Genomic DNA, 13,014 nt, shown 5'->3' on the forward strand with positions numbered 1-13,014 from the left:
ATTCACCCCTTCTATCTGCTTAGCCTCCAGTTTTGTTGGCTATATAGACGGCCTTCCTAAATGAAGTCCCTTCAGTAACAGCATGTGCCCCCAGCATACCACCTCGAAACTGCAGCACCATCTGAGCGACAATCTCCCTTTCTAGCAAAGTCTGATTGCTCCTGGGGTAGGACTCAGTCTCACTGCAGGATATCAATACCAGTTAATGGGGTAGAAGAACTCCGTGGAGAGGAATTAGCACCTGCTGACCTCTCACTCCACGAGACACAAGACAGTACAATACAATGGAGCCTCCTGACCCTGCTGAGGAGTCACCTGTCCTCTGCCACCCTCTGAGCTCTCCACTAGCTACAACTTGCCCAAGCAGTTTCAGAAAATGAAACACCTGCTAGGCTACCATCTTAAAAAAAGCCCAATTAGAAACAAGTCAAATGTGAATCAACAGTAGACTAGGTAAGTGCAGGTTGGTTATGTTTGTACAACAGAACACCTATACAGCAACAAAAATGATCAGCTGTCAGACACTATAATTCAGATGCATCTCCCACATAAAAAGCCATATTCTATAGGCAATTTATGTATTGTGCAGTCAGGCAAGCCTGCCTCATGGGATCAGAAGTGAGGACAGTGTTTGCTATCTGGAGTGCAGGGACTGGCAGGTTGTGGTTGGGGTGGGGAGGCCTCTGGAAGGGCTCAGGGATGCTGGCGATAGTTTATTCGTCAGGGCTTGCTTACGCCAGTGTATTTACTTTGTGAAAATCACCATATACTTATGACTTGTGCACCTATCTGCAGATACACTTCAAGAAAAAAAGTTAAAATTAAGGCTATTTTCTTTTGTAGAAATGTATTACATATGAATAAACCAGTTCCCTCCTTCATAAAATAGCAATCCATCCTTTGCTAACATCTTTTCTCTTCAAACACGAGAATGGAATACTACCGCTGTTTGATTCCTGTACCTTAATCACTGGGACCCGAGGTTTGAACCTGGAGGACAGCTGAGTGAGGACTTCGCCAAGTAACTGCTGGTGTTTCAGGACCTTCCTCATTTTCATGATTCTCACAATGGCCGCCTGTGCAACCAGTAAGGAAAAACACACTTAGAGCTCTAGGGCTGAGCATCAGAGTTAAAGGAAAGGGTTAGCACTTCCCAACAGGGAACAAGTGTCCTGCAGTGGGACACAGGGAGGGTACAGGGAGCTAATTCTGTCTACCCAGGTTTCAAGTCTAATAAAACAAACATTAGAAATGTTTTGTCCTTGTGAGTAATTTCAGTAATTTAATTCTGTACAGCATTTAAAAAAGCACTTGAAAATGAGGAAAATTTCAATCTCCAAGCTTAGAGAAGCCACCCATCCTCCCCCTCAAACCTTCCTGCTTCAACCTGCCATTTTTTCCAACATTTAGGACAAAGGATTGTGCTGTTTTGTCTGGGGACACAAAGGACTCCATCCCTCAAAAACCAATGTCCTTGCTCTAAGCACTGTCATCCAAGCATTGACCCTCACCAAACCATGTATTGTTCTGGCAGCTACTTACCAGTGGGAGCCAGCATAGGACACCACGCAATTTCCCTAAGCCTGTCCCTAAGCCATGTCCTCTGCGGGAGACACACAACCCAGACATGTTCAGTCACCTGAATCAGGAGCTTGCGGTCTTCCTCGATATTTTTATGTGTTGTTTCTTGTTCCTGCTTCTGTTCAGTTTTCATTGGCACGTTGATGTTAACCCTTAATTTCTTACTGTAAAAACATCAAGGAAACTGGTCAGTATTGCCAGAAAAGGCAGGCAATAGAGGCTGCTGTCTTCCAACATTTCAGAAGAGCCTTGCCTCCCTAGAAGGGCAAAGCATAACATGCCTTCTTGTCTGCTGCGTCACTCCTCCCAAACACTCAGGAAAATGGATGCCACCACACACCTGGACTTTCACCATAGGGTCGCTCCCTGCTTTGCCATTCACAATGACAGTTAAGAGTGACACCTGTCTTACAAGTCTAGTCCTTAATCTGCCCCCTCAGAGTTCATCAAAGTAATAAAACCAAACCACCTGGCCAGAAAGGTCCAAACTTTTTAGGTGAGCCATGTAAGACTTATTTTCCAAACGAAGAGAGAAGTTAAACTCAAGAGTCAAATGAAGAAGAATCTAGACTCCCAAACGGACCACTGCCCTGTGGAGAGCTCACTATGTCTGCGAACAGTGAAAGATAGCCTAGGACCATGATGTAAAGATTTTTCTTACTTTTTATAACCAAGATACAGCTTTATTAAGGTATCTGGCTTCAATTCCACCTCATCAACATTTGCATTTTCATCTTCTAAGACCTAGAAGAAAACAACTGCTATTATATACACATCACAGACAAGGCCTTTCTTCTAGCTTAACGTACAAAGTGCACAAACATACCAATAACTTCGACTTCAGTAAAATCTGTAGGACTTGTGCCAAAATGTCCTGTAATTAGAGAGAAAAAGATAATGAGTTAGGGACCGCCCCAGAAAGAAGAGTAGCCTGAGGACAGAGAGATGGCCTCTTAGAGGTTCTTTAGTTAACCACGTCCTCTCTCTCTGACATCTACATGTGAAATCAACTCTTGATCACCTCCCCAATAAACATCATTTCTGTTATAAATATTAGAAATAAAGCACAACTCATTTCTTCAATTAAACCCACAGGAAAGTATTCACTTCTCAACTCATCCCGGACACTTCACTGAAAAACATTTTTTGTGGTGCTAGAGTCAAACCCAGGGCCTTGTACATGCCAGGGAAATGCCCTACCGCTGGGCTACACTATGCCATACAAAAGAAGTCTTGGAGAGCCTCAGAAGGACTGGACTTGCTCTGCTAAAGTGCCTGCTGGGGCTCAGGAGCAGGAGCGTGCGCGTGCTGCCAATCTGGCACTGGGTGAACTGTGGACATCACATGGCCTCTCACTCTGTGCAGTGGTAGCCTGGGCATTTCCAGAATCACGAGCACTGACTTCCTCACCAGGATTTTCCCCAAGGGCAGAGAGAGGCCCTGCCTTCATCACAATGTGTGTCTGTTCTGGTCTCAGGACACATGGCTAAGCTGTCAGCACAAGACCTCTCTAGTAACTGGCCAGAACTGCTGGCTACACCTGGGGCAGAGAGGAGAGAAGATAAAACTCCACAGGGAACTCTAATACTAAAAATGAGCAGAAAGATTGCTATGGTCTTGCTTAGAAAGCCAGACAGAGATTGGGCAGCCACACCTGCCTAATGGATCAGTCTGGGAGGCAACTTAATTCTTCAACCAATCTTCATTCTAATATGGGAAAGGAAGAATCACAAGAGATTCCTACATACAAGGTGAAGACATATTTAGGACTAACTTGAAGAATTATTATAAAATAAATGACTTTTCTAACTCACATTCTCGGAGGCCAGTAGTGACCCAACACCCAAATGAGAGAAACGTCACAAGAAAACAGCAGATTGTACCCTTATGAATACAAACATGAAACACCACAAAAATACAGGTGAGTAGCCTTTTATGAAAAACTTGGGATCACAAGTACTTCAAACTTTGGAATTCTTCTGATTCTGGAATATTTGCATAAACTGTACCAGTTGAGCATCCATAATCTGAAAATGTAAAATCTGAAATGCTTTGAAATATGAAAATTTCTCTGTATTTATAGGTGATTATTTTGAAATTCTAAATATTCCTCCGCAAACTATTAGAACTAATGAGTTTAAAAAGGTTTCAGGATACAAGTTTAATATGTACTCATTCGATTTCTGTACAATAGCAATGAGCAATCAGAGTAAAGTCAGGAAAAGAGTTCTATTTATAACAGTATTAGAACAGTAAGAGCTCTACTTATAATAGTGTTAGAAGTAATACATTTAACCAAAAAAGTATGACTCACACAGTGAAATCTATGAGACATAGCCGAAAGAGGTTAAAGACCACCGAAGCAGATGGAAAGACATCCCATGTTCACAGGCTCCAAGAATTAACACTGTTAAGAAGCCAATCTTCCCAGGGTAATCTACAGATTCAATGCAATCCCTCTCAAAATCTCAACTGCCTCTTCTGCATAAATGGACAAGCAAATCCTGAATTCATAGGGGAACATAAGGGACCCAGAAGAGCAAGAACAATCTTGAAGGAGAGCAAAATTGGAGGTCTCAATTTCACAATGTACTACAGAACAATAATAAAGACAGTGTGTTACTGGCCTAAGGAGAAACATATGGATCACTGGAAAAGAACTGAGATTCCAGAAATAATCCATACATCTATATAAGGTCAATTCCCTTTTGACAAGGTTGCCAGTGTCAATCAACAGGAAAAGCTGGGTGTGACCCAGATGCCGATGGCTCATGCCTGTAAACCTAGCTACTCAGGAGGCAGAGATCAGGAGGATCATAGTTTGAAGCCATCCTGGGCAAATAGTTCTGCGAGACCCTATCTTGAAAAACCCTTCACAAAATAGGGCTGGTGGAGTGGTTCAAGGTGAAGGTCAAGAGTTCAAGCCCCAGTACCACAAAAAAAAAGAAAGAAAAGCTGGGTGTGGCAGCATAGCCCTATAATCCCAGTACTCAGGAGGCCAAGGCAGGAGAATCAAGAGTCCAAGGCTGGCCTGGGCTTCACGGAGAGACCCTGTCTCAAAACACAAACTGACCAAACAAAAAAACAAAAAAATGAAATCAAAACAAAACAAGGAAAGAATAGCCTGTGACCTTGGCGTACAGAATGATTCCTTACACGCAACACCAAAATCACAAGTAACTAAAGAAAAACTGGTAAAGTGGGCTTCATGAAAGTTAAGAATGTGTGTATAAGAATGTATCTCCCATAAACATGTACAATAGTGAAAAGAAAGCCAATAGCATGGCAGAAAATATTTAAAAACCATGTATGTATTAAAAATCTAGTTCTCCAAACACGTCCAAGCAGTCAGTACAGCACAGACGAACCTTTTCAACACTGGGTATTCAATAGGGAAATGCAAACTCAAACCATGCTGATACATGCCCCACTAGGATGACTAATTTAAAATTTAATAAAAAATGGAAAATAAAGCTAGGTAAGAATGAGGAGAAACTAGAGCCGTCATACACTACTGGCGAAAATAAGAAAAGGTGCACACACTGGGAATGGTGTAGCAAAGTTCCTCATAAGTTAAACAGTTATCACATGAGTGAGCAATTAATTCCACATCTACATACATGTCCAAAAGAACTGAAAGTGTAGGTTCCCAGCAGTATTATCTCTAGTAACCCAGAGGTGGAAACAACCCAGACGTCCATCAATAGATGAAGGGCAACAAAATGTGGCCCATTCATACACTGCAGTATTGTTCAAATACAAAAATGAATGAAATACTGACACATGCTTCAATGTGGATAAACCTCGATACACTGAGTGAAGGAAGGCATATACAAAAAGCCACATATTATGTGACTCCACCTGTATGAGACTGTCCAGTGTAGGCAATAGAGGCAGAGTAGGCTAATGGTTATCAGGGACTACGGGGTGAGAGGGAGAGGGTGAAGAGCACTTACTGCTGACAGCTATGCGTTTCTCTTTGGGGTGATGGAAGTCTTCTAGGACTGGATAGTGGTGGGGGCTATATAAATTAGTGAATACACAAAAACCACTCACATATATCTCAATAAAAATATGACTAATGGGAATAATAATAAAATTAAGTAAAAATTTAATTGTAATAAGAAAAGTCAAGCTGGAAAACAGGCTAAGAACTGGTTAAATAAGAGGCAAGCATAGTGATAGATGCCTGTAATCCCAGCTGGCAAGGCTGAGGCAGGAAACATAGTGAGATCCTGTCTCAAAACAAAACAAAAACAAAAACTGGTTCAATAAATGTGAGAGAAGCATGTTAGTGAGTGTGTGTGTGTGTGTAAGAGAGAGAAAGTTATTCTGTAGCATGTTATTAAAAACAAGTAGGCATTTAGCTTGACCGCCAAAGAGGCACTCTGTCGGGTCTGTTTTCTCAGAAAGCTTCTCAACAAACCATAAATAGACAAAGCCATTCCAGTGGCACGTGAAGATCCTGGTGCTGAGTGTGCCTGACATCCTCGATATTAGTTTGAGAAAGCCAGGGACACTGGCGTGGGTGGAATCACTCTTGTCCTGACCCATACTTCTGACCCAAATCGCGAGACCCACTGGTCTCATTGTCACCTAAGATACACTTCTGTCCGTGGGCCCCGTCAGTTGTACTGTGCTGTCCAGCTCGTAGCCTCTTAAGTCTCCTGGCACCTCATGGGTCACACACTGGAACCAGGTTTTTCCACAATAGAGTGCGTTCACATTCACAAGGCAAGTATCTACTTCTGTTCAAAGACACCCATGTCCTTTCCTTGTGGCTTCCTACATTGTCACAAGAACAAGGACATGGCAGCCCGATACAGCAGATGGAAATGAGGAGTACCATTTTAATTTGAGTGCTATCCGTCAGCTGCTGCACGGTGTAGACATCTTCTGTGTTGTATTGAAGCAAGATTGCCATCTGGAATGTGGATGCCTTGGAGACCCCCATATAAAAGACAAAAGAAGAAAAACTTCAATCCATGGGGAAAACACAAAAACACAGCCGGCACTGTTCACACAGATGCAAATACTAAGGCAGATGCATTTAGAAGGGAACAAAGTGCTGGAGAACCGCCATAACGCACTTTCCTCAAAGACAAGCCATTTCCCACCTTACATAGTTATCTACGTAAATATCCACTATGTATGCATCACACTCATATAAACACACACACATACCTCGTATAGACACTAAGCATAAGCCTTCGTACTTGTTTTTGCACACTTGTGAAGGAAAATTGTCTTTGGGCACATTAATGGCATAAAACAACCTTCATGTTAAATTTTATTGCATGTTTTTTATTCTAAGTACTTTACTATAAATGTAGAAAAAAGTTAAGTGAAAAACAAGAAAATGGGCTGGGTGTAATTCCATCTACTCGGGGAGTGGAGATAGGAAGATGGTGATCTGAGGCCAGCCCAGTCAAAAGAACAGGGCAATCCCCACTCCCCCCAAAAAACACAAGCCAGGTGTGGTGGTACATGCCTGTAATCTCAGCTACTTTGGGAGGCAGCAGTAGGAGGATCGAGGTCTGAAGCTGGCTGTGCAAGACCCTATCTAAAAAGCAAACTAAAGCAAAAAGGGCTGGTGGGGGGCTGGGAAGGGGTAGATCAAGTGGTAGAGAGCTTAGCAAGCCCTGAGTTGAAACTTCAGCACAACCATTAAAAAAAAAAAAGTACTACATGGCTTTAAAGTACAACGTGGTGGCTTCAGGTGTCTTACAGAGCGTGCACCAGGCAGCACGTGTTGGCTCAATCACCCCATCGCCCCAGGATCGCGCCCCCCTCCGTTCTCCTGCGTGATCCATGGCAACAAGTAATGAGCCAGCGCCATCACTGCTGGCCTAGGCAAGACTGTGGCCAATGCAAAGAGAAATAAACTGTGACACGGATGCCTGTTTTGGACTACCTCACACAGTGTTTCTGGCTGGCTTAAGGATGCCAGTCAGAAGATGACCCAAGAGCAATATTCTTTAAAAAAGCTTCTGCAATACTATTCAGAAGATGGTGACTAGAATGCCTGTAAAAACAACTAATTACAACCTTCATTTCTAATGGCAGTGACCAAAAATAAGACACATTTCTGTCTTAGTGGTGATTACATAGTGTATACATCTGTGATAATGCAAACTGTATGCTTAAAATGCATGCCTTTTATTGTATGCAAATGATCTCAATAAAGTTGGTGCAAAATGTCTTAAAAGAATCAAAGAAAAACTTGGGAAAAGTGCACTATTTGTTCCTGCCTTAACTCAAAATACCAGGGCAAGGAAGGAACATGTTACATATTTTATACTGTGCTCACTCTTGGCTATCTTTAACACAGCAGGAGTACTCTGTGCTAAGCTTCTGTCTGGCACATGGCACAGTCCTATTGTCTATGTGTATTTGTGAAACAAAATTTCAGTTGTATGGTAACATGCACTCAAGTTGACAAACCACTTTGTACCCTGTGGAACAAAGTATTGTGCACATTGACTCCTTTAATTAGAAAAGAATTACTGAAAGTTTAGATGAATGGGCAGCTTGAGCCTCCAGAACCCATCCTGAAGTTTCTTAACACTGAGAGACTTAAAACTGTCTCTAACAAGTTTTCCAGAGAATCCTTCTCAGAGATTAAGCAAGCAGTTACTTGTGAAGGCTACCATGTACAAAAGTTGAAGTAGAAGCTAAGATGCAGAAAAGTCACTTAAATTACCTGGACCTCAGTTTTCTTATCTACAAATGAGAAATTTGATTATTCCCACAGTTATTATTGTTTGGCACTCTGTACTGCTATGAGCACTAAGAGTTATTATTAAAAATGCTGTCAAAGGAAAAGAAATGTCATACCTAACGACATGCAGTGCCAGCTTTTTAAGATACCACCCAACATCTAATGTGTTCAAGACACGAGCTATGCCAAACACTAATGAAAGACACTACCCATGTCCTTTCACAGGGCTTTGGGAAATGAGTGCCTCATTCACAATTGGTGCTCAGCTCCTCTGACCATGACAACAGTGCTTTGTCCTCTGATTCACCAGCAGCTTATTTAATTCCAGATTCTGCCACATTTAGAATTAAATTTTTTCTCAAAATGAAAAGGTGATCTTACCTGCAAAGTGTATCTGTTTTTGAAGCAGTTCGTCACCAATTCTCCTTTGGATAACTGGTACAACCATGTCAATTTTCTGCCACTGTGGCGGCTGGCATAGAAAGCCGTGAATCTCTGATAACTGCGCTCCAACTGGATAAAAAGACAGGGTTATGTGGACTCCACAGCTCCCCACGTTCTATAGTCAGCAATTCTAAATAAAGCAACCTGCCCTAACTTTACAGTACAAAATCAGTGCTTCCAGAGAAGTGAAATACACAAGCCAGGGGTGCAACTGCCTTATAGCACCATAGGCAGTCACTATGGTGACTACAGGTCAACAGAGGGTACAATCCAACAGGTTGCACCAATAGGTGCATCAAGTGTTCGTTATGGAACCAGTTAGGTCCTACTTTCTAAGAGTACATAAACCTGCTCAGCTGGCTCAGACAGGAGCCACCAGTCTGGCTAACCAACCCAACCCAGCTACACTCCACATTACTCTCCATGGCTGCACTGGCTGCTTAGCACGATGTAGCCACTCAGCAGGAAGGCTTCCGCAGAGGCCACGGCCATGAATGGGCAGGCTGCCTGTTTCCATCTTTACTCAGCCTGACACAGACCAGGGGACAAAGCCACCCTTACCTCAGATGGCAAGGCGAATGTGCAGGACTGCTGGAAGGGCCACGATCCAGAACTCAGGACTTGAATACTGAAATCCACTGGGGGCAGGAGATGGAAAGGATTTAGGAAGATATTTAATTAGTCTTATACACTGAAAAATTCCATCACTTCAGATATAGGAAATTGCTTTCCTCCAGAGTTTTCCATTTTACTGTCAAAGCACAGCCATGACACCCTATGCTATTTTGCTTCATTCACTTTAGTGTTCTGTTGTGGATAACTCAGCTGAATCAAGCCACATGCATGGTGACTAGGCATGATACAACAACCCTAAACACAAGGACACTTTTTAGCTCAGAAGTAAACACTAACTTCATCATAGTTTGTGTGCCACTAAAAGACACACAAAGCCTGGGGTGTGCCTCAAGTGGTAGAGCACCTGCCTAGTAAGTGCAAGGCCCTGGGTTCAAACCCTAATACCGCCCACAAAAAAAAAAAAAAAAAAAAGAGAGAGACAATATAGACACCCATAACCTATGAATTAGCACAATATTTTTATCTTAACAGATAAGTGAGAAGTCTACTGACAAAATTGTCAAATTTAACAATGAGATAGCACTTCAAATCTGGAAAGAATAAAACTCCCATTTCATGTTCAAAAGACAAAAGAATTATCATATGATGATATCATCAAACACCTGTCATTCCATTATTACTGCCAGACCTTAAAATACCAGACTTTACTACCTCATTAAGGAAATGTATCACCTGCACCCAGACCATACTGATACTGACTCAAACCCAAAGTCACAGTCATCAGTTTGAATCTCAATCTCTATAGCCAAATGAGTTTCTTTTAATTAAAAAGAAAAATCTAGAATGGATTCAAACTAAAGATCAAAGCACAGTAAGAAAAAGCAAGCCCATGCATCAGTCATGTGTTTGGGGCAAGTGGTCAGCAAGCAGAAGAAGTATGAGCTTAGGACCTAGATGCAAGTCACCTGTGGGCCTCCCACCTCCCACACAATAATCCCAAACTCAAGGACACTGGGCGAGACTTTGCCCTGGCAAAGGCTGGCATCTAACATACCCTTTGGGAGTCAGGAGGAGGAGGGAGGGGCATTTGGGAGGAACTTCCTGCAGCTTAGTCTTTGAATTTCTGACAGAACATCTACCACCCTTAATATCCTGTTACTTCTCTCATCTACTCCGAAGAACCCTGAAGCACCTCATGAGTGCTTGATACTCACAGTCCAGTGGTTCTGAATTCGTCAGGTGCTTTTTGAACTGTTCATTCAAATCTTTGCTTACACCAATATCTTGAAACATGCGCTGAAGTTTGGAGGTATACTCAAAACCACAAGCTTGCTGAAATGAATCCAGAGAACTTTTAATAATTTGTACAAAAACATACATATATCCAAGGGAATCTTAAAGCAATCACAGTACAATACACATATTTAATTGTATGAAACTACTACTGAATTTAGTAACATTTAGTTATATTTTATGCCATCTGTATGTATTTTAAAAACTAGCATATTACAAAAAGTAAGATAATTACAAGCTGAACAAACAATAATCATTATTTGAGCACTTAAGAGCAAGGTGTTCTATCACTAGGGCAGAATACAAAGAAGTAACTGTCTCTTATCCTACTACTATAAACTGCACTCAGTAGTTCCCTGACAGAATGTATGTGGCGAAGCCTGAACCTCTGCTGTGAAGGCACTTGGATTTGAGCCCCTGAAGATTCGTAAGAGCAGGGCTCTCACGATGGGATTGGTGTCTTGTTAAGAGAGACTAAGACAGCCCTACGAATGCGCGCTCTTCCCGGTTGAGGGCACAACAAGGAGGCGGCTGTCTGGAAGCCAGGAAGAAGCCCCAGCAGGACTCAAGTCGGCCAGCACTGATCTTGGGCTTCTTACCTCCAGAACTGTGGAACTCAGTTTTTATTGTTTGAGTCACCTGTTCCAGCATACTTTGTTTTGGCAGCCTGAGCAGGCTGAGACAGCCACTAACTAATTCTAGGTCAAATGAAACACACTCTAAGACATTTAACAGCATTTGACAGGCTGGCAAGCACTAAAACATACACAGGATGAGTGCAAAGGAGGCGGAATAATAAAGAATAAAGAATAAAGAAGAACAAGTCAGTAGGAAAGAAACACTGATGGCGCCTGTCCTCTTGCAGACAAGTTAGCTAAACCTTGAGCAAAACAACACTGAAACCACTCAAAGTCAACTTGGGCTCACTTAATAGCATGACAGGTTTTCAGCAGTGGAGTGGCAGAGCTTGCACTATACAAACTGCTATGCCCACTGATAACCCTGACAAACTAACAAGCATATTCATAAGGCCTAAGGAGCTGGAGTTTTCCAGGAAAAGAAGAAACTCACCTTTAACTTGGAGATCATGCTTGCTTCAGCATCATCACTTGCACTATTCTGATGTACAAGTCTCTTGGCCAGCATCTTTGCATAGAACTTCTGAAACACATCTTTGTCCTCTATGTACTTGAAGACAACCATCTGGCAAAGCCACCGAGAGGACACATGAATGAAGCACACTCGCAAGCCAGCTGACACTGGCCACATGCCAGGAGCCAAGGTGTGCTTGGTTTTGGCTGCACCTGTGTGCCCCAGAGTGTTCACAGTAGACATTACCCTCTAACCCTCAAATTGCAGTGAGCTGAACTAGACTTAGAACCAAAGGGAAGTACCAATGCTGAAAGCAGAGACTCAATTTATGGAGCAAAAAAAAATTAGATTCAAAATAAAATCATGACTATGACTTTTCACACTGCAGACGTCCTGTAGAAACAGCCTTTCAAACTTATGGAATAAACAGCTATGGAAACAGATGTGGTTGTGAAGCACCTTACCACTTGATTGAGCGTGTCTTCTAGTTCTGCCTCTTCTGGGTTTTTGGAACTGAAATTTTAAAAAGGCAGTGTTGTAAAAACAAATAAGCAGACATTTACACAAGTACACTTGGCCAAACTGCCACGCTGGAGTGTGGCTTCAAGCATTCAAGTGATCCAATCTCCTCAGATCACTCCATGGGTGATGGAAGGTTAACTTTCTCCACCTACAGCAATTTGGCAATCTCACACAAAAGCCCATCAGAGAAGAACAGACTGCAAAACAGTCATTTAGAGTGTCTAAGATGACAACCAACAGAAGATGTTCATGAAAGCTTCCAGAAACATCATGAACGACATTTCTCGTTAAGATACTCCACTTAAGTATCAGTAAATGAACTTCTCTTTCCCAATTCCTTTCTACAGCCAGTTAGAACTTCAAAAAAATAAAAAGGCACATAGTTTCCTTTAATGGTCTAATAATTAAGGATAATGGAAGGGCTTGAGCCAGGACTGAAGTGTTACCTTCCGTTTGTAGTAACATGTATAAAACAGATGATTGTCCTTCAAGGGCTCATTCATTCTTCTATGGACAAACAGTAATCAAAGGTGAATTAAGGGTAAATCAATTTTTCAAAGACCTTTTAGAAGAGTCCTTTATAAACATAATCCCTTAATTCACTGTAAAATAAAGAGCTATCAAGCAAGGTCTGAAGAGATGTTTCTAACTCCAGAGCAGTTTAGCTGAGAAATGCAGCCCTGTTCTTCACTGACAGGTCAAGCAGTTTCCCTCTCCTGGGCCCAGGGCTGCATGCTGGCTCACTCAGTGCCCACTGATGCCAGTCACCATCATGTGCCTGTGCT

The 13,014-nt window shown here is 42.2% G+C and overlaps 1 protein-coding gene across 2 annotated transcripts in view; it reads right to left on the reverse strand.

Moving 5' to 3' along the window:
- Cul1 (cullin 1) overlaps positions 1 to 13,014 on the reverse strand; it is an 81,307-nt gene that overhangs the window by 666 nt on the left and 67,627 nt on the right. For both annotated transcript variants that reach the window (XM_020178085.2, XM_020178084.2), the window contains exons 12-21: positions 12,172 to 12,220; positions 11,687 to 11,818; positions 10,537 to 10,654; positions 9,308 to 9,384; positions 8,684 to 8,815; positions 6,428 to 6,520; positions 2,408 to 2,455; positions 2,243 to 2,325; positions 1,640 to 1,745; positions 963 to 1,076 (exon numbers count right to left, since the gene is read on the reverse strand). In XM_020178085.2, coding sequence (XP_020033674.1) covers positions 963 to 1,076; positions 1,640 to 1,745; positions 2,243 to 2,325; positions 2,408 to 2,455; positions 6,428 to 6,520; positions 8,684 to 8,815; positions 9,308 to 9,384; positions 10,537 to 10,654; positions 11,687 to 11,818; positions 12,172 to 12,220 — 952 coding nt within the window. The remainder of the gene's footprint in view (positions 1 to 962; positions 1,077 to 1,639; positions 1,746 to 2,242; positions 2,326 to 2,407; positions 2,456 to 6,427; positions 6,521 to 8,683; positions 8,816 to 9,307; positions 9,385 to 10,536; positions 10,655 to 11,686; positions 11,819 to 12,171; positions 12,221 to 13,014) is intronic.

Source organism: Castor canadensis, chromosome 2 (assembly GCF_047511655.1).
Source record: "Castor canadensis chromosome 2, mCasCan1.hap1v2, whole genome shotgun sequence".
Classification (NCBI taxonomy): domain Eukaryota; kingdom Metazoa; phylum Chordata; class Mammalia; order Rodentia; family Castoridae; genus Castor; species Castor canadensis.